The sequence below is a fragment of the Aulonocara stuartgranti genome (genome assembly GCF_965226115.1).
Source record: "Aulonocara stuartgranti genome assembly, chromosome: 17".
Lineage (NCBI taxonomy): Eukaryota > Metazoa > Chordata > Actinopteri > Cichliformes > Cichlidae > Aulonocara > Aulonocara stuartgranti.
The window spans coordinates 21,001,437-21,016,911 of record NC_138953.1 but is presented as its reverse complement, the minus strand read 5'-3'; the positions used below and the strand labels follow the sequence as shown (position 1 = coordinate 21,016,911).

Below are 15,475 nucleotides of genomic sequence, written 5' to 3'. Positions count from 1 at the left end.
TTTTGAAATTAATAATTTATTCTTGTATTTTTTTTTTATTATTTTTTTTTTTTTTACATAAACAGGAATTTTATGGCCCAAACTGCTCAGATTGGATGAGTTTAATGGTTTTATTGTCGTATCAGTGTGTTTGGGGATTTGAATTGAGAAAGTGTCGGCTTCCTAGCCACTAGGGGCGCCATCTGACTAAGTCACAGCCTTTGAGTGGCGAGCGTTGTAAACACTAAGTAGAAGTGGCTCAACTGTCCGGGAAATTGTTGGATTAACGTCGTTGTTGGATATTATTTCATCATAAGTGAATTAGAAATGTGCGTAAATAACAGCTAAACTTTTCTGCGCCAGATTTTAGCGCTCTAACTGCAGCAGAAGTCCGCGTTGGCAAGTTGATAGCATATTGTGGCTAGCAGGCCGCGGAGCCTCGGGGTTTCCTGATCAAGTTGACACGCGTTGAGAAGTAGCGCCGTGGACGCTGCTTTCTAGCAACTCAAGTCCGTCTGCTCAATCCTGGTAAGATAAAACGATCACTCTAAAATAACTCTTTGTGCTTTAACACTAATGCTTTCGGTGGGTTTCTAGTCTCTGCGTTTTTTTAAAATTACTGTTTAAAGGATATGTAAAAAGTATATTTAAAGCTTCAGCGTTAGCCGTCAATACCGCAGGGAAAATTGGATTTAACTGTTCAGATTGAGACGTTTTTATATCTGATTTATGGTAATGTATTACTAAATTTTGTTTTTGCTTCATGCATAAAGTTATAAGTAGATGTGTTTTTATCCACTGTTAGCAGCCAGCAACTGAGCTCTTTAGTACCTCGTTCTGCAGACAAAACAATAATCGGCCTTTAATTTTAGCTCCTGAAGTCTGCGGTCAGTTTGAAGTATCTGCTCATTAATTTTCCTCCGATGAGTGTGAGATAATATAGTTAGAGGTGATGAAAGGTTCCGGCCGGGCTCTCTCAGATCTGTGTGTGTAAGACACAAACTCAGACAGAGGAGAGTGAGCGGGACATGTCCGGGCAAACCTTCCTGCCTTTCTGAGTTGTCACGGTTTAGCAGCTGACTCACACAGCCGGTCAGCTGTTTGCGGGGAAAAATTACACACTCGAGGGCAAAAGCAAAGCCAAACAAGTACAAAGTGTACTGGCTTCACCTTGGCAGCTCTTTTAGGATCCTTAAAAGACAAGAAGTTTATTTGTATGCAATATCAGATACTAGTGATGTGCTCATAAAAACAGAAGACATGGGGAAGTGGTGCACACAGGAACAACAATAAGATTACTCAGGCTGAAGTAGTGAAAGTAGCACTGTAAGATAATTAGTTTAAGCATTTTGTGTATGTTCACAGTTCAATGCAGATAAAGTTAATAATAATAATCATTCATAAAATAAGGTTAAACATGTTTATTTGCCTCACATTGTTGCATTAATTAGATTATCATAGTTGTGTTAACAATTTGTGTTAAATTTTATTACATGCAGTTTAATTTCTGGGTCTGAAACGGCAAACAAAGCTTTCTTCATAATGTGGTTTTATTCCAGGTGGAAGACTGTGAGGTACAGAGGTCACAGCCACAGCAATGTGTAGACAATGTGAAACAAAATCAATAGATTAGTAATTTAATAGGAAAACGGTGACCACATGCTGTTAGTAAAACAAAAACACCTCAGAAGTTAAATCATTACAAGAAATAAGAGGGTTAATAAAAGCTACATAGTTCAGTAAAAAAGCATAAAACAATCATCTTTATTTATCTCTGGATTTATTCAACTTAGAAAAAAAGAAAAAACCTGAACAGCCAAAGCCAAAAACAATACAATTGTTTTCATTTTTGATCTGATGGATTTTGTGCTGTTAATGAAATTATGTTGATTTGCTTTAAGATGGCTGAGAATATCTCGTATTCTCAGCAGTTTCTGGTCTGTTTGCTGCTTTAAATCAGAATCAGACACTTTTGTTTATCCAGCGATCTGAAAATGAACATATGCAGACAGCGTTAAGCCAATCCTAAAGCTCAATTTTGATCCCGGTTGGAGGTTTAATTTACCCAAGATTAATGGAGATTATGATCAGATATTTAGCAGTAACCGTCAGATGCATTTTTTTTCCCTTTTTTTTGTCAAATGAGTTGGGTGCAAAGAGCAAACCTGAACCTGGGAATACCACATAATTTGGCCCATACTAATATTTTTATGTCATATATGTTTTGTTTTTGTTTGCTGATTATTCCTGCAAAAACAAAAAGGAAATCGTTATTAGAAAAATGTGAACTTTAAACTTATGTCCCTGGTGAGCTGGTAAATCAACAGATAAACTTATGGCTGTTTTTTGTTGAGCGTGACTTTTGAGTGCTGCTGTCATGTCTGGCGACCCCGGTGTACTGTGGTCAGGTTGGTCTTCTCCATCTCTGAGCCACTGCCATTTGTAGTTTACAGCTCTGAACTGTGTGGGTGCACTTTAAAATAAAGTCCTGCACCTCTGTGGAAACAGGGCTGTCTGTTTTTGCTTTGTTTTTTTATTTTTACAGTTTCCTATAATCCTATAATTCCTATAATTTATAATCCTTATCTTTATAATCTCTTCTGCTATTTGCACATTCTTTACTGTAAATTCCTAAGTTAATTTGTAAATTTTTGTAGTAAATTGTAAATATTGTAAAACTTTTCTTCTGTCATTTAATGGTCGGGCATTGTACAGCTACAAGCATTTCACCCCCATGTCATACTGTGTATGGTTGTGTGTGTGTGTGACAAATAAAATTTGAATTTGAATTTGAATTTGAATTCCAGCAAAGTCTCACAGGCTCTCACAGGGTTGTTGGAAAATTTAAAATCCAATCAATAAGTGTCTTTTTACAGTAACCGAAAGAACAAGGTCCAGTCTTAGTCATCATAGTTAACCAGATTTAAACTAAAAAGTTTGAAACCACATTTTTGTTAATCAAAATAAAAACTAGATTTTACAGTGTTTGATTTAAAAGAAAGTCTGAATGGGCCTTTAAGCCAACCTGTCTATGTTACATTATTTAACAGAAGTCTGTGCATTTCAAAAAGCTACATTTAGAAACAACATTTTAAAAAACAGAAGTGTGAAACTAACACTGAAACACAGAAAAATATTTAAAAATATATATTTTTGAATGTATAATAAAAAATAAACAAGAAAAAAAAGAACTGAAAACCGAAAATTAAACAAAAATAGAAATAGAATAGAAGAACTCTTATTTATGACTTATTTCAATATATTGTCTTTTAGGTCTAATTTTGTGTTTTTGACTTGAGACCAGAAAGAAAAGGTATATGTAAAAAACACTTTTGGTTGGAATAAATAATAAATTGGAGAATTAAGTATTGCGCTGATCTTCCCGGTTTCCTGTGCTCAGATCAAGCAGGTGTTGTGCCCCTGATTTGGCACTGGTTATCTGGCTAAGACTAGTCCTGGTTAGTGAGATAACCAGCACTCTGGTTAGTGTGGTTATGTAACTTTGATAGGATGAGTCAATGCAGACTAGCCCTGGCTTGTCTACAGAAGCTCTATGATTGAATCAGCTGTTCCAGTCCTACAGTACAGCTGAGTCAGGGCATGATAGGCCCCAGTCAGACTAGGCCAGGCCTTTAAACTGGTCTAGTCCTGACATGTCTGAGCAGGTCTATAAGAGGCTGCAGCTCTGCCCTGCTCCACTCTTTCTGCACTTTATCTGCCTTTATTTGCACAAGATGAGCTGCTAAAACGGATTTATTTCCCCTGCATATACGTAAGGTAAGGTAAGGACTTCATTTTATTTCTTGAATACTGGAAAACATTTTAGACTTTTAACAGCTGATTAATTAAGCATTAACCTGGTGCTAATGCAAAAAGACTGGATGGTTATTGAGTTGATCTGTCTGTCAGGTGTTGTGTCAGGACTACACGTTTGTGTTGTTAAAAACAAGCAAAGATTCAGTAACTTTTTAAGCAAAACTGACACAAAAGGTTAGTACAAGCTTCTTTGAATGTTTTCTGTAAATATGTGTTTTATATCGGTAAGTAAATTCTGTTAAAGTCTGACAGTGTGATGTTTTTTACATTTTCTTGCTTTATTTGCCTGTTGAAAAATGTTGAAAAGTGACATTCTGCTCTGAATGAAAATTTGTGATGCACCGGTTATGAAATCCTGGCTCGGTATCAGTGTGGCTGGGAGCCTGTGCACATATCTGTGGTTATTTATATTCCGGTTGTACATCACAGAAACAAAGAGATCTTCCATAACTTTGATTTTAGAGCTTTTCATCTTAACACCATGTCAGGTCACAACTGATCAGATACTGTAAATATGAGCCACTTACATCAGTAAATGTCCTGTTAATTACAGTCACAGGCAATATCTGCACTGATACCTGTGCTCCTGAGTTTACAGTTGAACTCAGTATTTAGATCAGATTATTGCTCAAAGAGGTTTCTGCCCTCCACAAAAATAAAAATCACCAGGCTTTAGGGCTGTTCGATATAACGATATGAAAACATCTATGGTTTCATGTTACGCTATTGTTTGTTTTGTGGTGTCGCTAAACAAGCTGTTTACGGCTAGGGCTGCTACAAACGATTATTTTGATAGTCGACTAGTCACCGATTATTTTTGCGATTAGTCGACTAATCAGATCATGCATCCATTGGATGTAGAACGTACAGCTTATTGCACCAGCATGCGTCTGCTCTTATATAACTATTATTAGCTTACAGCTTTAAGTGTTTAAGGTATGTGCTAACTAAAACTAAAGACAAGATGATAGTTTATTAAATTTTAATGAAATTTGCAGATTGTTTCTGTGACGTTTAATAAACTCCTTGCTATCTAAAATATAACAGGACACCGGAGTATATTCTCGAGCATCTCACACATCTGATAATCTGTTGTCTGCTTGAGGTTTATTCAGCTGTGTAAAAAGTATAACTTTAATCTCAGCCAAACTGACTTACTCAGGAACAAATAAAATACTAAAAAAAGCCAAACAATAACATTTTTAAGTTATCTAAGTGACTTATATATCATGTTTAATCTGAGTAGCGAAAGACGGCGGTGGGTTTGAAAACGATTTACTAGGAGTCCGTTGTTCTCACAGGCTCTAGTGAGCCTTGCCCCTGGCTAGCTATCGCGCTAGCTTTTGAAAATATGTGGTGTCTTGATAAACTGAGCAGATATTTGAGGTTTACACAGCTACATTCTCACCTGAAAATATGTTAAACGTTTATTTTGTGACCCAGAAAGAATAATAAGAGTAATATTAAAACTAACTAGCTGCCGTCATTGTTGGAAACTGAGCTGGGCTGCACTATGAATTCTGGGACACAGCTTCTTCTTCTTCGGGATTTAACGGCAGCTGGCATTTTTTGTTTATCAAATAGGGAAATACACAAACTTCGGTCAGGTAGGGTGCCTCAGACTTTCAGGTGAAGATGCACTGATCCATTCCTAGTGTACAAGTACCTTGACTGCAGGTGTTTTCAGTACAGAATTCAAATCCCGTACCAGTCTTAAATGAATAAGCTGAATTTTGTAAATGCACAAATGATTATTTTTTGCTTTGCTGCATCACAGAGTAATGAATCTAATAATCAGAGGACAGATTTCAATAGATTGGCCATATTGATCTGCTTTTTCCATTACTGATATCTGATTCAAGTATCAGCTCGACACGTGAGTGGTTTCTTCAGTTAAATGATCCACAGTTGGAGGCTCAGCAGCCCTCGTCCAGGGCCGAGGTTTTTCCTCCAGATGTGTTTTTGTGTAAGCAAAATAAAAACACAGAAAAGGAACCGGCTGCTCTCAGTCAACACCAGGCGGTCGGCATGCTCTGTATATTTTAGATATTTTATTGTTTACTCTATTTAATTTGTAAAATATGTGTACACACACACACACACACGTACACATACACATTTAGTATTCACATTCAGTAATATGCATACACTCTTATATTCATATAATTCTCAGATTTAGCCGTTCTTATATTTTGCTTGTTCTTATGTTATTATACTTTTGCACACCTCTGTTGCTTGTGAAGCTCACACACAAGAATTTCACTCACATGTACTGTACCAGTGTACCTGCACATGTGATGTGACAATAAAAGTGATTTGATTTGCTTTAAACAAACCTGCATCATCTTAAAAGGTTAAATTAACTTTTTAAACCAGGCAGATTAAACACAGACGAAGAAGATGATAATATTTATACAGTAAGCCTGGGATTATACTTTCTGTATCCGGGTTTATATTGCAGTGCCGCAGATGGAGGGGGAGGACTTCAAAGAAATATAACTAATGCTAATGATGAATGCCTAATCTGTCTTACGCTGTGAAAAAGATTTACTTTAGGAGCGCTTTTTCCAAATCTATTATGTTTAAAAAATACTGTACTGGTTTATGTAATCTGTCATAATCTGCTGTGTGTTGGCGTGCAGGGACAATCAGCTTCACCATGTCAGCCGACAGTGATACCAACACCTGGACCACGGAGGACGACAACAAACTGGTGAGGGCGGCAAGTTCCCGACTTCTTCATGTGCTCGTAACTCTTCACTGACTGTGTGACTTAACGTTTTCCTCTCTGTGTGTGTTCAGGTGAGACCAAAGGTAGAGTTCTGCTCTTTGCTGCAGCACGCTGGAGCCACTAAAGATGTTTTCACCATGAAGGAGGTACAGCATTTCCATTTACTGCTCCACATTTCACCGGGAGCTTTGAGACAGTCTTTTTGTTGGCTTTGATGTGTGAGGGGTGTCGTCAGGTGGTGTTAGGACTGTTACCGGACCTGCATTCACAGACAGCAATGAATGAATGAACCCAGAACTTCCTTTACTACCACTGCCCCCTCCTGCCTAAAACACCTGCCTCATACTGCATTTGCACACTTTATGATGAAACATTGCCACCTTGTGGTGAAGTTTGTAGTCATACGTTGCAGATAGTGCGTGAGATTAAATATGCTTTTTCTGTCCAAAAATCTGCTATCACAGCAGCCAAAACATTAGACACAGCTGTAATAAAATCGGCTCAGTAAAGTAGAATGCAGGATGAGCTCAGCAAAGTAAAAATTATAAAATGTGATATATATTGTCTCTGGTGGTGTTACGATTACATATTTAAAAATCGTTATCAGAAACGTGCATGTCATCTTTATTCGGCCAAGTTTGTGCACACTTACAAGATATTTGAGTCCAGTTCACTTTGCTCTTTGGCATGCAAAAAAAGAAAAATGTTTTAAAAAAAGGCAGGATGTAACGAAAGACAGAATAAAAAAGCAAGTTGCAGAAAGTCTTAAGAAACTTTACAAACTATAAGTGGAAAACTATTTTAAGTGTTTGATTGTTCTTTTTGCTTTCGTACAGCTAAACAGGAAGCAATTTGCTCATCGCGCGTCAATAGCGGATGTTCCAGGCTCTGGTTGCCTAGGTAACCCCTTTATTGTATTTACTACACTGAACTGCGCTCTTATTCGCTTCAGTTGCTTCTCTGAAAGGTTAGAAAAGTCTGAAGGCTAGCGTGGGACCCGCCCACCCCGAGTTGCCGGAGGTGATTTCGCACGCTGTCGTTGCTGTCATTGACATTTGTGGTACTCTGTTGACACGTCACTGCTGGTTGCCCCTGAAAGTTTCAGACTCTGCCGTTATTGCTGATATCGTGATTGTGACCAAGCTGCTCTTTTCCATGGTACACTGGTGTGATCGAGCTGCGTGGTAGCTGGAAATTACTGGTCACTGCGAAGATCTATTACCAATGCAGGAAAAATGGTGTTTTGGCCTTTTAATGAAGACGGCGTGAAAAAAGGAGAACTTTGAGACTCACCCCAGCTCTCCTTTAGTTCATCCTCATGATTTTTCCAGGATTCCCTATTCGACTCCTTTTCCCTCTCAGTCTCATGTCTGCAGTGCTTCCCACATATAGACACTTTTTAATTTCTGGGCAGTCCCCCTGCCCGTGGTCTTTTATTTTGAAGGTTAAATCCTTGTCATTTGCATCCCACTCTTATGCCAATCTTCAGTGTCATTTTGATTTTCTCTTTTGCAGTTCACAAACCTTAGCTCCACCATCGTGGAATCCAAATGGGGGCAGTGGTCTTCGTTGTGTTAAGCTCTATAAACAGACCCTGCGGTTGTATTATTTTTTTGCACCGTTATTTATTTATACATTGTTTTGTTTTCTTTGTGAGCTCATCATCTGTGACTTGGATTTCTTTTTTCTCATTTGTTGCTGCAGCTTAGATGTTGAGAAGAAAACGCCCACTAACAAAAGCTACAAGCAGCCCATATTATTAGGATTTTTCATGCATATTAACGATTTTTGGTGCGTTTAAAAAGGAAATAAAATTTGTTTTGGAAAATACTTTACTAATAAATTCCATGTTTGCTCATCAAAAGCTCCAAAACCAACAGGAACATGCAGAGTTTCCAGTTTTGAGGCAAGATAAACGCTGTAATTATATGTGTGATCAACAAAGAACACCTGAACAGTATTTTCTGGATGTAGAGAAAAGAGAAGAAACTCAGCTTATCCTTTTTCAGAGTGCATAACTTCAGCTAATCTGACTGCAGTCTTGTAATGGTGGTAAAATTGCTGATGTTTAAAAACCACAATAACAAAACACCCAAATGTAATAATTAGCCTGTGCATCCTACAATCATCCCACGATGTATCTCTGTGTTTTTGCAGGTAATGTTCTACCTGGGTCAGTACATCATCCAGAAGCAGCTGTACGACCAGAAGCAGCAACACATCGTCCACTGCGCCCAGGATGCTCTGGGCCGTGTGCTGGGAGTCGACAGCTTCTCCGTGAAAGAGCCGCGGTGAGTGAGTGGTAGAGGATGAAGCTTTTGGTCCTTCAGACTCACTAAAAGGAAAAAAAAAAACTTTAAATAAAATATGTGATGTTTTCTTGTTTCAGGGTTCTGTTTGCAATGATCACCAAGAACCTGGTGGCTGTCAGGAGTCCAGGTAGGAATCGCATTTTGCACACGAGGCACATTATTAAATACAGCTACACCTTTGTGGTCCGAAAATATCCAGTCTTACATCCCCTGAAGTGCCCACAGGTGGAAAGCCAAGGGGCTAAAATTGAGCTGTTTTGGTTCTGTGTAAACACCAATTGACTCCAAATTAACTTGTTTTTCTGACTTTTGGGGAAGAAATGTTAGACCTCCACCTGCTTTTCCTTCAGGAGGATAAAGGCATACTTTCTAAATATTGAGGGTGTGTGTGTTTGTGTATATATAGATGATATCCTGCTGGTCTGACTCTGACAAACACTCTCTTTAGAATCAACAACAAGTCTGAGTGAGCCGCACAGCAGCAGCCAGACAGACAGAAGGACGGAGGTAAGACGCACACCATGTTTGGATTCTCTACGTCTATTGTGTTTTTGCCAGATAAACCTTCGGTATTTCTAGCCCGGGTTTGTTCCTTCACATTTACGTACCTTCAGCTTCCTTTCCCTCGCTGTGAGCGCAGCATTTAAGAAGTTTAGAATAAACTCGAAGTAAAGTTTCACCTTGTGCTATTCACACAGGCTATTTTGGACCATTTTACAAGCTCCAACCTCTGAACCATTCCAGCTTACGAGAGAATTACTTCCAGGTGCACTCAACTCCAGTTATGAGTCCACCTAAGAAGCAAAAACACTGCTGCAGTCTTCACTGAGGAATATATTTACCGACACTTTCACAGACTTCCTTCTGAATTACAGAAAGAAACATTCTACTCTTGCTGAGCACTCAAAACGCTATTATAGTGAATTCCTGATTGAGTTGGAAACTCAGATTTCCAACTCAGAAAGTAAAAGCAGTCCCAGTAACCCCAGCTTAACAATCCAAGAGGGTGGCGGTGAACGTAAAGAGCAGGCAAACTGTAAAACTTTGAATTTGTGCTGCTGCTGTTTGTGGCTAAATAATCCAAACGCACACTTTAACCACGAACGAGCTGCAGCAGAATTTTTACAGACAAAAAAACACCAAAAACCAACAAACAAAGTGTTTTGCTGTATTATTAGTTAACTCAATTGTGTCATTAGAACACAAGCCACGTTATCCTATTAACACACATACTCAGACACATCTGGCTGCACACCAGGAGGCTCCAGTCTTTCCTTCTTGCCTTTGTGTGACTTTTTTGTTTTGTGTTTGGGAGAAATTGAACCTTTTGGGGATGATGATCATAAACAAATCTAATGTGTATGATCTAATTTAAAAGTCACATGGAATTTGGTGATTATTCTATGGCCCAACAAGAGTTTAAAAGTTTGAAAATCAGCTCAAAAACGTGTTTGTGCTTTCAGGCGGCAGAAACAGAAGGTTGCTCTTCATCGCCTGACAGGAGGAGGAGAAGGAGGAGGAGAAGGTGGAGCTGCAGGAGCAATGAGCCAGGTGAGTTTCTCCTCAAGATGTACCAGCACTAACTCCACCACCATTTCATTCAAGGTGTTTAACTGTTTAACCAAACTCCGCCCACCTTTTGTCTGCAGGTCCCTCACACAGTGTAGACGAGGGGGATGTTGAAGAAGACTCGGAGGAGGAGGAGGAAGAGGGAGGCACGAAAAGGAGACGGTCTGACAGCTACTCGCTGACGTTCGACGACAGCCTGTCCTGGTGTGTGATTGGAGGACTTGGGAGCGGGCGAGAAAGACACAGCAGCCAATCATCTGACTCGCACAGCACAGTGAGCATGACGCACAATCAGTGGTTTATTGAGCCTGTGTTGATGTATAATGTGGAATGTGGACTCTGTGTGTGTTTAGTCTGGGAGGTCAGAGGTCACGGACGCAGCGTCAGACTCTGACAGCGACAACTTCAGTGTTGAATTTGAAGTCGAGTCCATAGATTCAGATGATTACAATGAAGATGATGCTTCTCTCTCTGCTGATGATCAGGTAAGAACCACTTAATAGACCGAGCTGGCCATTAAACATCTACCTTGGCTCGACAACGATACTAATAGCCATCTTGTCTGTGTGCTGCAGGTATATGAGGTCACAATCTTCGAAGCAGATGACGACGACTCCTTTGATGAAGACACAGAGATTACTGAAGCTGTGAGTTGCTGCACAAACACACAGATGACACAAAGCCACACACTTACGCAAGTTGTTCAGGTGTAATGGAGTGTTTTCCTCTCAGGATTACTGGCGCTGTGCGAAATGCGATGAGTTGAACCCTCCTCTGCCCAGAAACTGCCTCCGCTGCTGGGATCTGCGCCAGGATTGGCTACCTGATGTGTCCGTCAACTGTGCCTCCTCCAGCCCTAAAGCCCTGCCCACAAAGCCGACCAACCTATCAGCTGCCAAAGAACCTCCAGGTAAATCTTATCATGACTACAGAGACCAAAGTAGTTTGTTTTTAGAGTAATGCTGTCAAAAAGGTGCAAACGAAAGAAGGGGGACACAGACGTTTCAAAAGTCAATCAAGTTTGGACTCCTTCATTTAACATACCCCCCCAAAAAAACAAAAACCAAAAAAAGCACAGAGCCGGTGTTTTCAAATAACAAAGGGAAATCTCCAGTGAATCAAAGACGAGTGTAAAGGTTAGAAAAAACATCATTGTGAAGTTTGCGGACGACACTACAGTGGTGGGTCTTATCACCAACGGTGATGAGAGGGCTTACAGGGAGGAGGTCAGCGCCCTGACCCACTGGTGTCAAGACAACCATCTCACCCTCAACGTCGCAAAGACAAAGGAGTTGATAGTGGACTTCCGGAGGTGCAGAGAAGTACACACCCCCATCACCATCAACGGCGCTGCTGTGGAGAGAGTGAGCAGCTTCCGGTTCCTTGGCGTACATCTGGCTGAGGATCTTACGTGGTCAGTACACACAAACAAAACAGTGAAGAAGGCGCAGCAGCGCCTCTTCTTTCTCAGGAGACTGAAAAGATTCGGCATGAGCCCCCGCATCCTCAGGACCTTCTATCACTGTGCCATTGAGAGCATCCTCACTGGATGCATCACCACCTGGTATGGCAACAGCACCGCCTACAACTGCAAAGCTCTCCAGCGAGTAGTGCGGTGCTCTGAACGGATAATTGGAGGTGAGCTTCCCTCCCTCCAAGACATCTACAGGAAGCGGTGCCTGAGGAAAGCGGGGAGGATCATCAAGGACTCCAGTCACCCCAGCCATAAACTGTTCAGACTGCTTCCATCAGGAAGGAGGTTCTGCAGCATCCGGTCCCGTACCAGCAGACTGAGAGACAGCTTTTTCCATCAGGCCATCAGACTGCTGAACACGTCATAGACACCTCAGCTTCACTACTGGAACTTCAACATTATGCACTCCACACTGTATATAAATGCCACTTGTTTTGCACATATTCAACTCTGTATATTTTATATATTTTATTATTATTATTTTATTTTATTTTTTTACTATTTAATTTGTAAAAATGTGTATACACACACACACACACACACACACACACACACACACACACACACACACACACACACGTAGGAAAATATTTAGTATACACATCCAGAAATGCATACACTATTATATATTGTACATATATTTATTAGTTTCAGGTTGGCCATTCTTGTATTTTGCTCGTTTGTGTTGTTGTGTTTGCACATCTCTGTTGCTTGTGGGGCTCGCACACAAGAATTTCACTCGCATGTGCTGTGCCAGTGTGCCTGCACATGTGATGTGACAATAAAAAGTGATTTGATTTGATTTGATTTGAAAACCCCCAGAATATCTTCAGTCTATAAAACCAGGTCAGATGTCCCTGTGTGCCAATGTCAACACACCTGTGCAGAATTACACATCACTCAGATTATTTCATATTAGTCAGACACAGCCTACCTAAAACCACTGGTGATGATTGTCTACATCAGAATACCGAAGCGACAATTTAGAAAACCAATCATTAGGCAGAGAGGAAAAAGAGACAAGCTGCTGCTGTACACCTCATCTCAGATCTATGTAGCTGATACTCGATTTTTGATGCACATCCCTATCTGCACACACTTTCTAATGAATAGCCAATCACAAAATGAATGTAGAAATCATTTTCAAGTCTCTTATTATTATTATTATAATTAGTAGTAGTAGTATTAGAAATCGAATAATTTAATTAAAAACGCTCTAGAAGAGCACAGAGATGTTCAGGTGAGAACCTGCAGGTGCTGACTGGCTCACTTTTTCCTCAAGTGGCCACTAGAGGAACTGCAGCTTGCTGTCAGTTTTATCTTCGGTGACAGACAAGCTGCTAATCGATTGATTGATTTGTGTCCTGCAGGTTCTGACATGGAGGAGAACGGAGTCGATGTTCCAGATGGGAAAAGATTAAAAACTCCTCCTCTGCACTCACAGTGTGCGTCCGACTCCACCTGCTCCTCCGCCGCTGCTGACTCCGCCTCCCAGGATCTCCTCTCATGCTCCCAGCCTTCCTCCTCCTATTCACAGGAGAAGCTCTGGACTCCCGAATCCCAGCCCTCCTCTTCCTCACACTCATCCTCCATTGATTCTCAGGAGCTTCTCCCACCTTCCCCAGCTCCAGCTGCAGCTCCAGCTGCTCCTCCTACCATGCAAGTCCCCGATATGGAGCGCAGCGTTTCGGCGGAGTGGCGTCTGCCGGACTCGTGCCTGGACCCCTGCCTCATCTGTCAGTCGCGACCAAAGAATGGCTGCATCGTGCACGGACGGACCGGACACCTTATGTCCTGCTACGTCTGCGCCAGGAAGCTGAAGAAGAGGAACAAACTGTGCCCAGTCTGCAGGCTGCCCATCCAGTCTGTCATCCTCACCTACCTCAGCTGAGACCACGCCCTTGCCCCCACACACCGCCCATTCATGTGAGCATTCACAGCTGGTGTTCTCACATGTGGACTTCCACAAACTTCAGAATAACTGCAGATACTTTGACTAAATCCCAAATAAAATAAACTTTCAGTTCTCGGGCACATGCGGGCACTTTCTTCAAAACTGAGAAGATTTTCTTGAAAAAGTTAATAATTCTGCTATTTGAACTGTTTCTCTGACCTTGAACCTCTGGAATGAGCCCGTCAAGGGTCTGTTGGGTAACGCCAAGCTTCCCTTTGCTTCGGGTTTCTCTTCTTTTTTCTTTTTTTTTTAAATGGTTGGTATCGTTTCTTCTGTTTTGCTTTCTGTATTTTGGCGCAGCTTACATAAACACTCATCTTCACTGGTCAATCTCAGGTCCACGCCCTCTAAAGCTCCACCATCATTATGAAAGTCCTACAAACAGAAGCCCCCAGAATTTCATATGAACAGCAGTGGAAAAAGACCAGAATATTAGATCTGAGATTTTTCTTTTTCCTGCTGCATTTTAAAGACTTTTTATTTAAAAATAGTTTAGAACCTCACAAAATTAACTAAATCTATAAATATTGGTGAATATTAAGAAACACAGCTATGACTTTATTCTCAAAACACCTGTGTGTGATGTTAAAGAGATGCCACCTTAAACCAAGGCTGAGTTCTACCTTAATGTAATACCATTTCGCACCACAAGATGGTGCATGAGTAAATGTAAACTTCATTTAATGGCAGCATATATTGAAAAATGGAAGTAATGCTAAAATGAATGAAGAAACTGCTGGTGGTGAAAACTAAATTTGGCAGAGGCTATTTCTGAAAAGTTTTAGAAATTTTCTTCACTAAATCAATCAGAAAACAGATGGAGGTGGAGCTCAAATGTGAGAAGTTGTAACTTGTTGAATGTTTTTGTGTCACCTTGAAATTTGATGGAAACATCTCCACAGCTAGCTTTCAGACATTTTGTAGATCTTTGAGGTTTTTTAAGAAGACATTTTAAAAAATGAGAGATTTTTGTTGTCAGTTATTTTGAGGCTTAAACCACATTTAGTGTTCTGGTGTGGACAGGTGTGGCGCTCTGTGGCAAAGAGAGATATTTTTAGAATGTGTTAATTATATTTTGTATGATGCAAACTTTAGAAGCATCGGCCGCGTCTTGTAAATGGCACTCGACCCTGAATCATTTCTGCGCCAGCTCTCTGTCGCCTCCGCCAAGCTCGCTCGCTCCTGGATCGCCTCGTTCTGCATCTCAGCTTCTCCCTTGAGATGAGGTCACCTTAACCGGATTAAAAACCCAAAGGGCTCTGACGCTGCATGGTGCATGACGCTGCCGACATCTGAAAGTGTCCGGGGGTGCTAACATCGAGCAGTGCTTTATTTTAGCGGCATTTAATTTCTGACCCTTTTTTGGGAAGTGTCATTGAAAGGAACCCAAATTCATTTTCATGCATATATTTAACTACTGGAAATTTCTTTGACATGTTTTCAGGTTTTTCTGGAAATTTCTTTGAAAGTTGTTTAATTATTGAGAAATTATTGCCGTTAAAATGGAGTGTTGAACATCTTTGATATTTATTTATTTAAAATACTCAAGTTTATTTAAGAAATGTTTCTGAAAGCTTTTTTTGGATAATAAGATAAATTTAATGTTTCCTGTGAAACTAAATAAAGTTTTACTTCTCTAA

The 15,475-nt window shown here is 40.3% G+C and overlaps 1 protein-coding gene across 1 annotated transcript; it reads left to right on the top strand.

Annotated features, from left to right (window-relative positions):
- The first annotated feature begins 158 nt into the window (after positions 1-158).
- mdm2 (MDM2 proto-oncogene) lies at positions 159-15,475 on the top strand. The gene is made up of 12 exons (XM_082509929.1): positions 159-507; positions 6,438-6,508; positions 6,598-6,672; positions 8,684-8,817; positions 8,916-8,965; positions 9,287-9,345; positions 10,302-10,389; positions 10,488-10,681; positions 10,761-10,892; positions 10,983-11,054; positions 11,140-11,317; positions 13,252-15,475. The coding sequence occupies exons 2-12, from the start codon at positions 6,455-6,457 to the stop codon at positions 13,770-13,772; spliced, it is 1,557 nt and encodes a 518-aa protein (XP_082366055.1). The 5' UTR covers positions 159-507; positions 6,438-6,454; the 3' UTR covers positions 13,773-15,475.

Excerpts from the sequence above, each read along its gene's own strand:
- mdm2 (XM_082509929.1), top strand. The coding sequence starts at position 6,455 with ATGTCAGCCGACAGTGATACCAACACCTGGACCACGGAGGACGACAAC. Across the intron at positions 6,673-8,683 it reads ATGTTTTCACCATGAAGGAG|GTAATGTTCTACCTGGGTCA; the intron begins GTACAGCATTTC and ends GTGTTTTTGCAG. Across the intron at positions 8,818-8,915 it reads TTCTCCGTGAAAGAGCCGCG|GGTTCTGTTTGCAATGATCA; the intron begins GTGAGTGAGTGG and ends TTCTTGTTTCAG.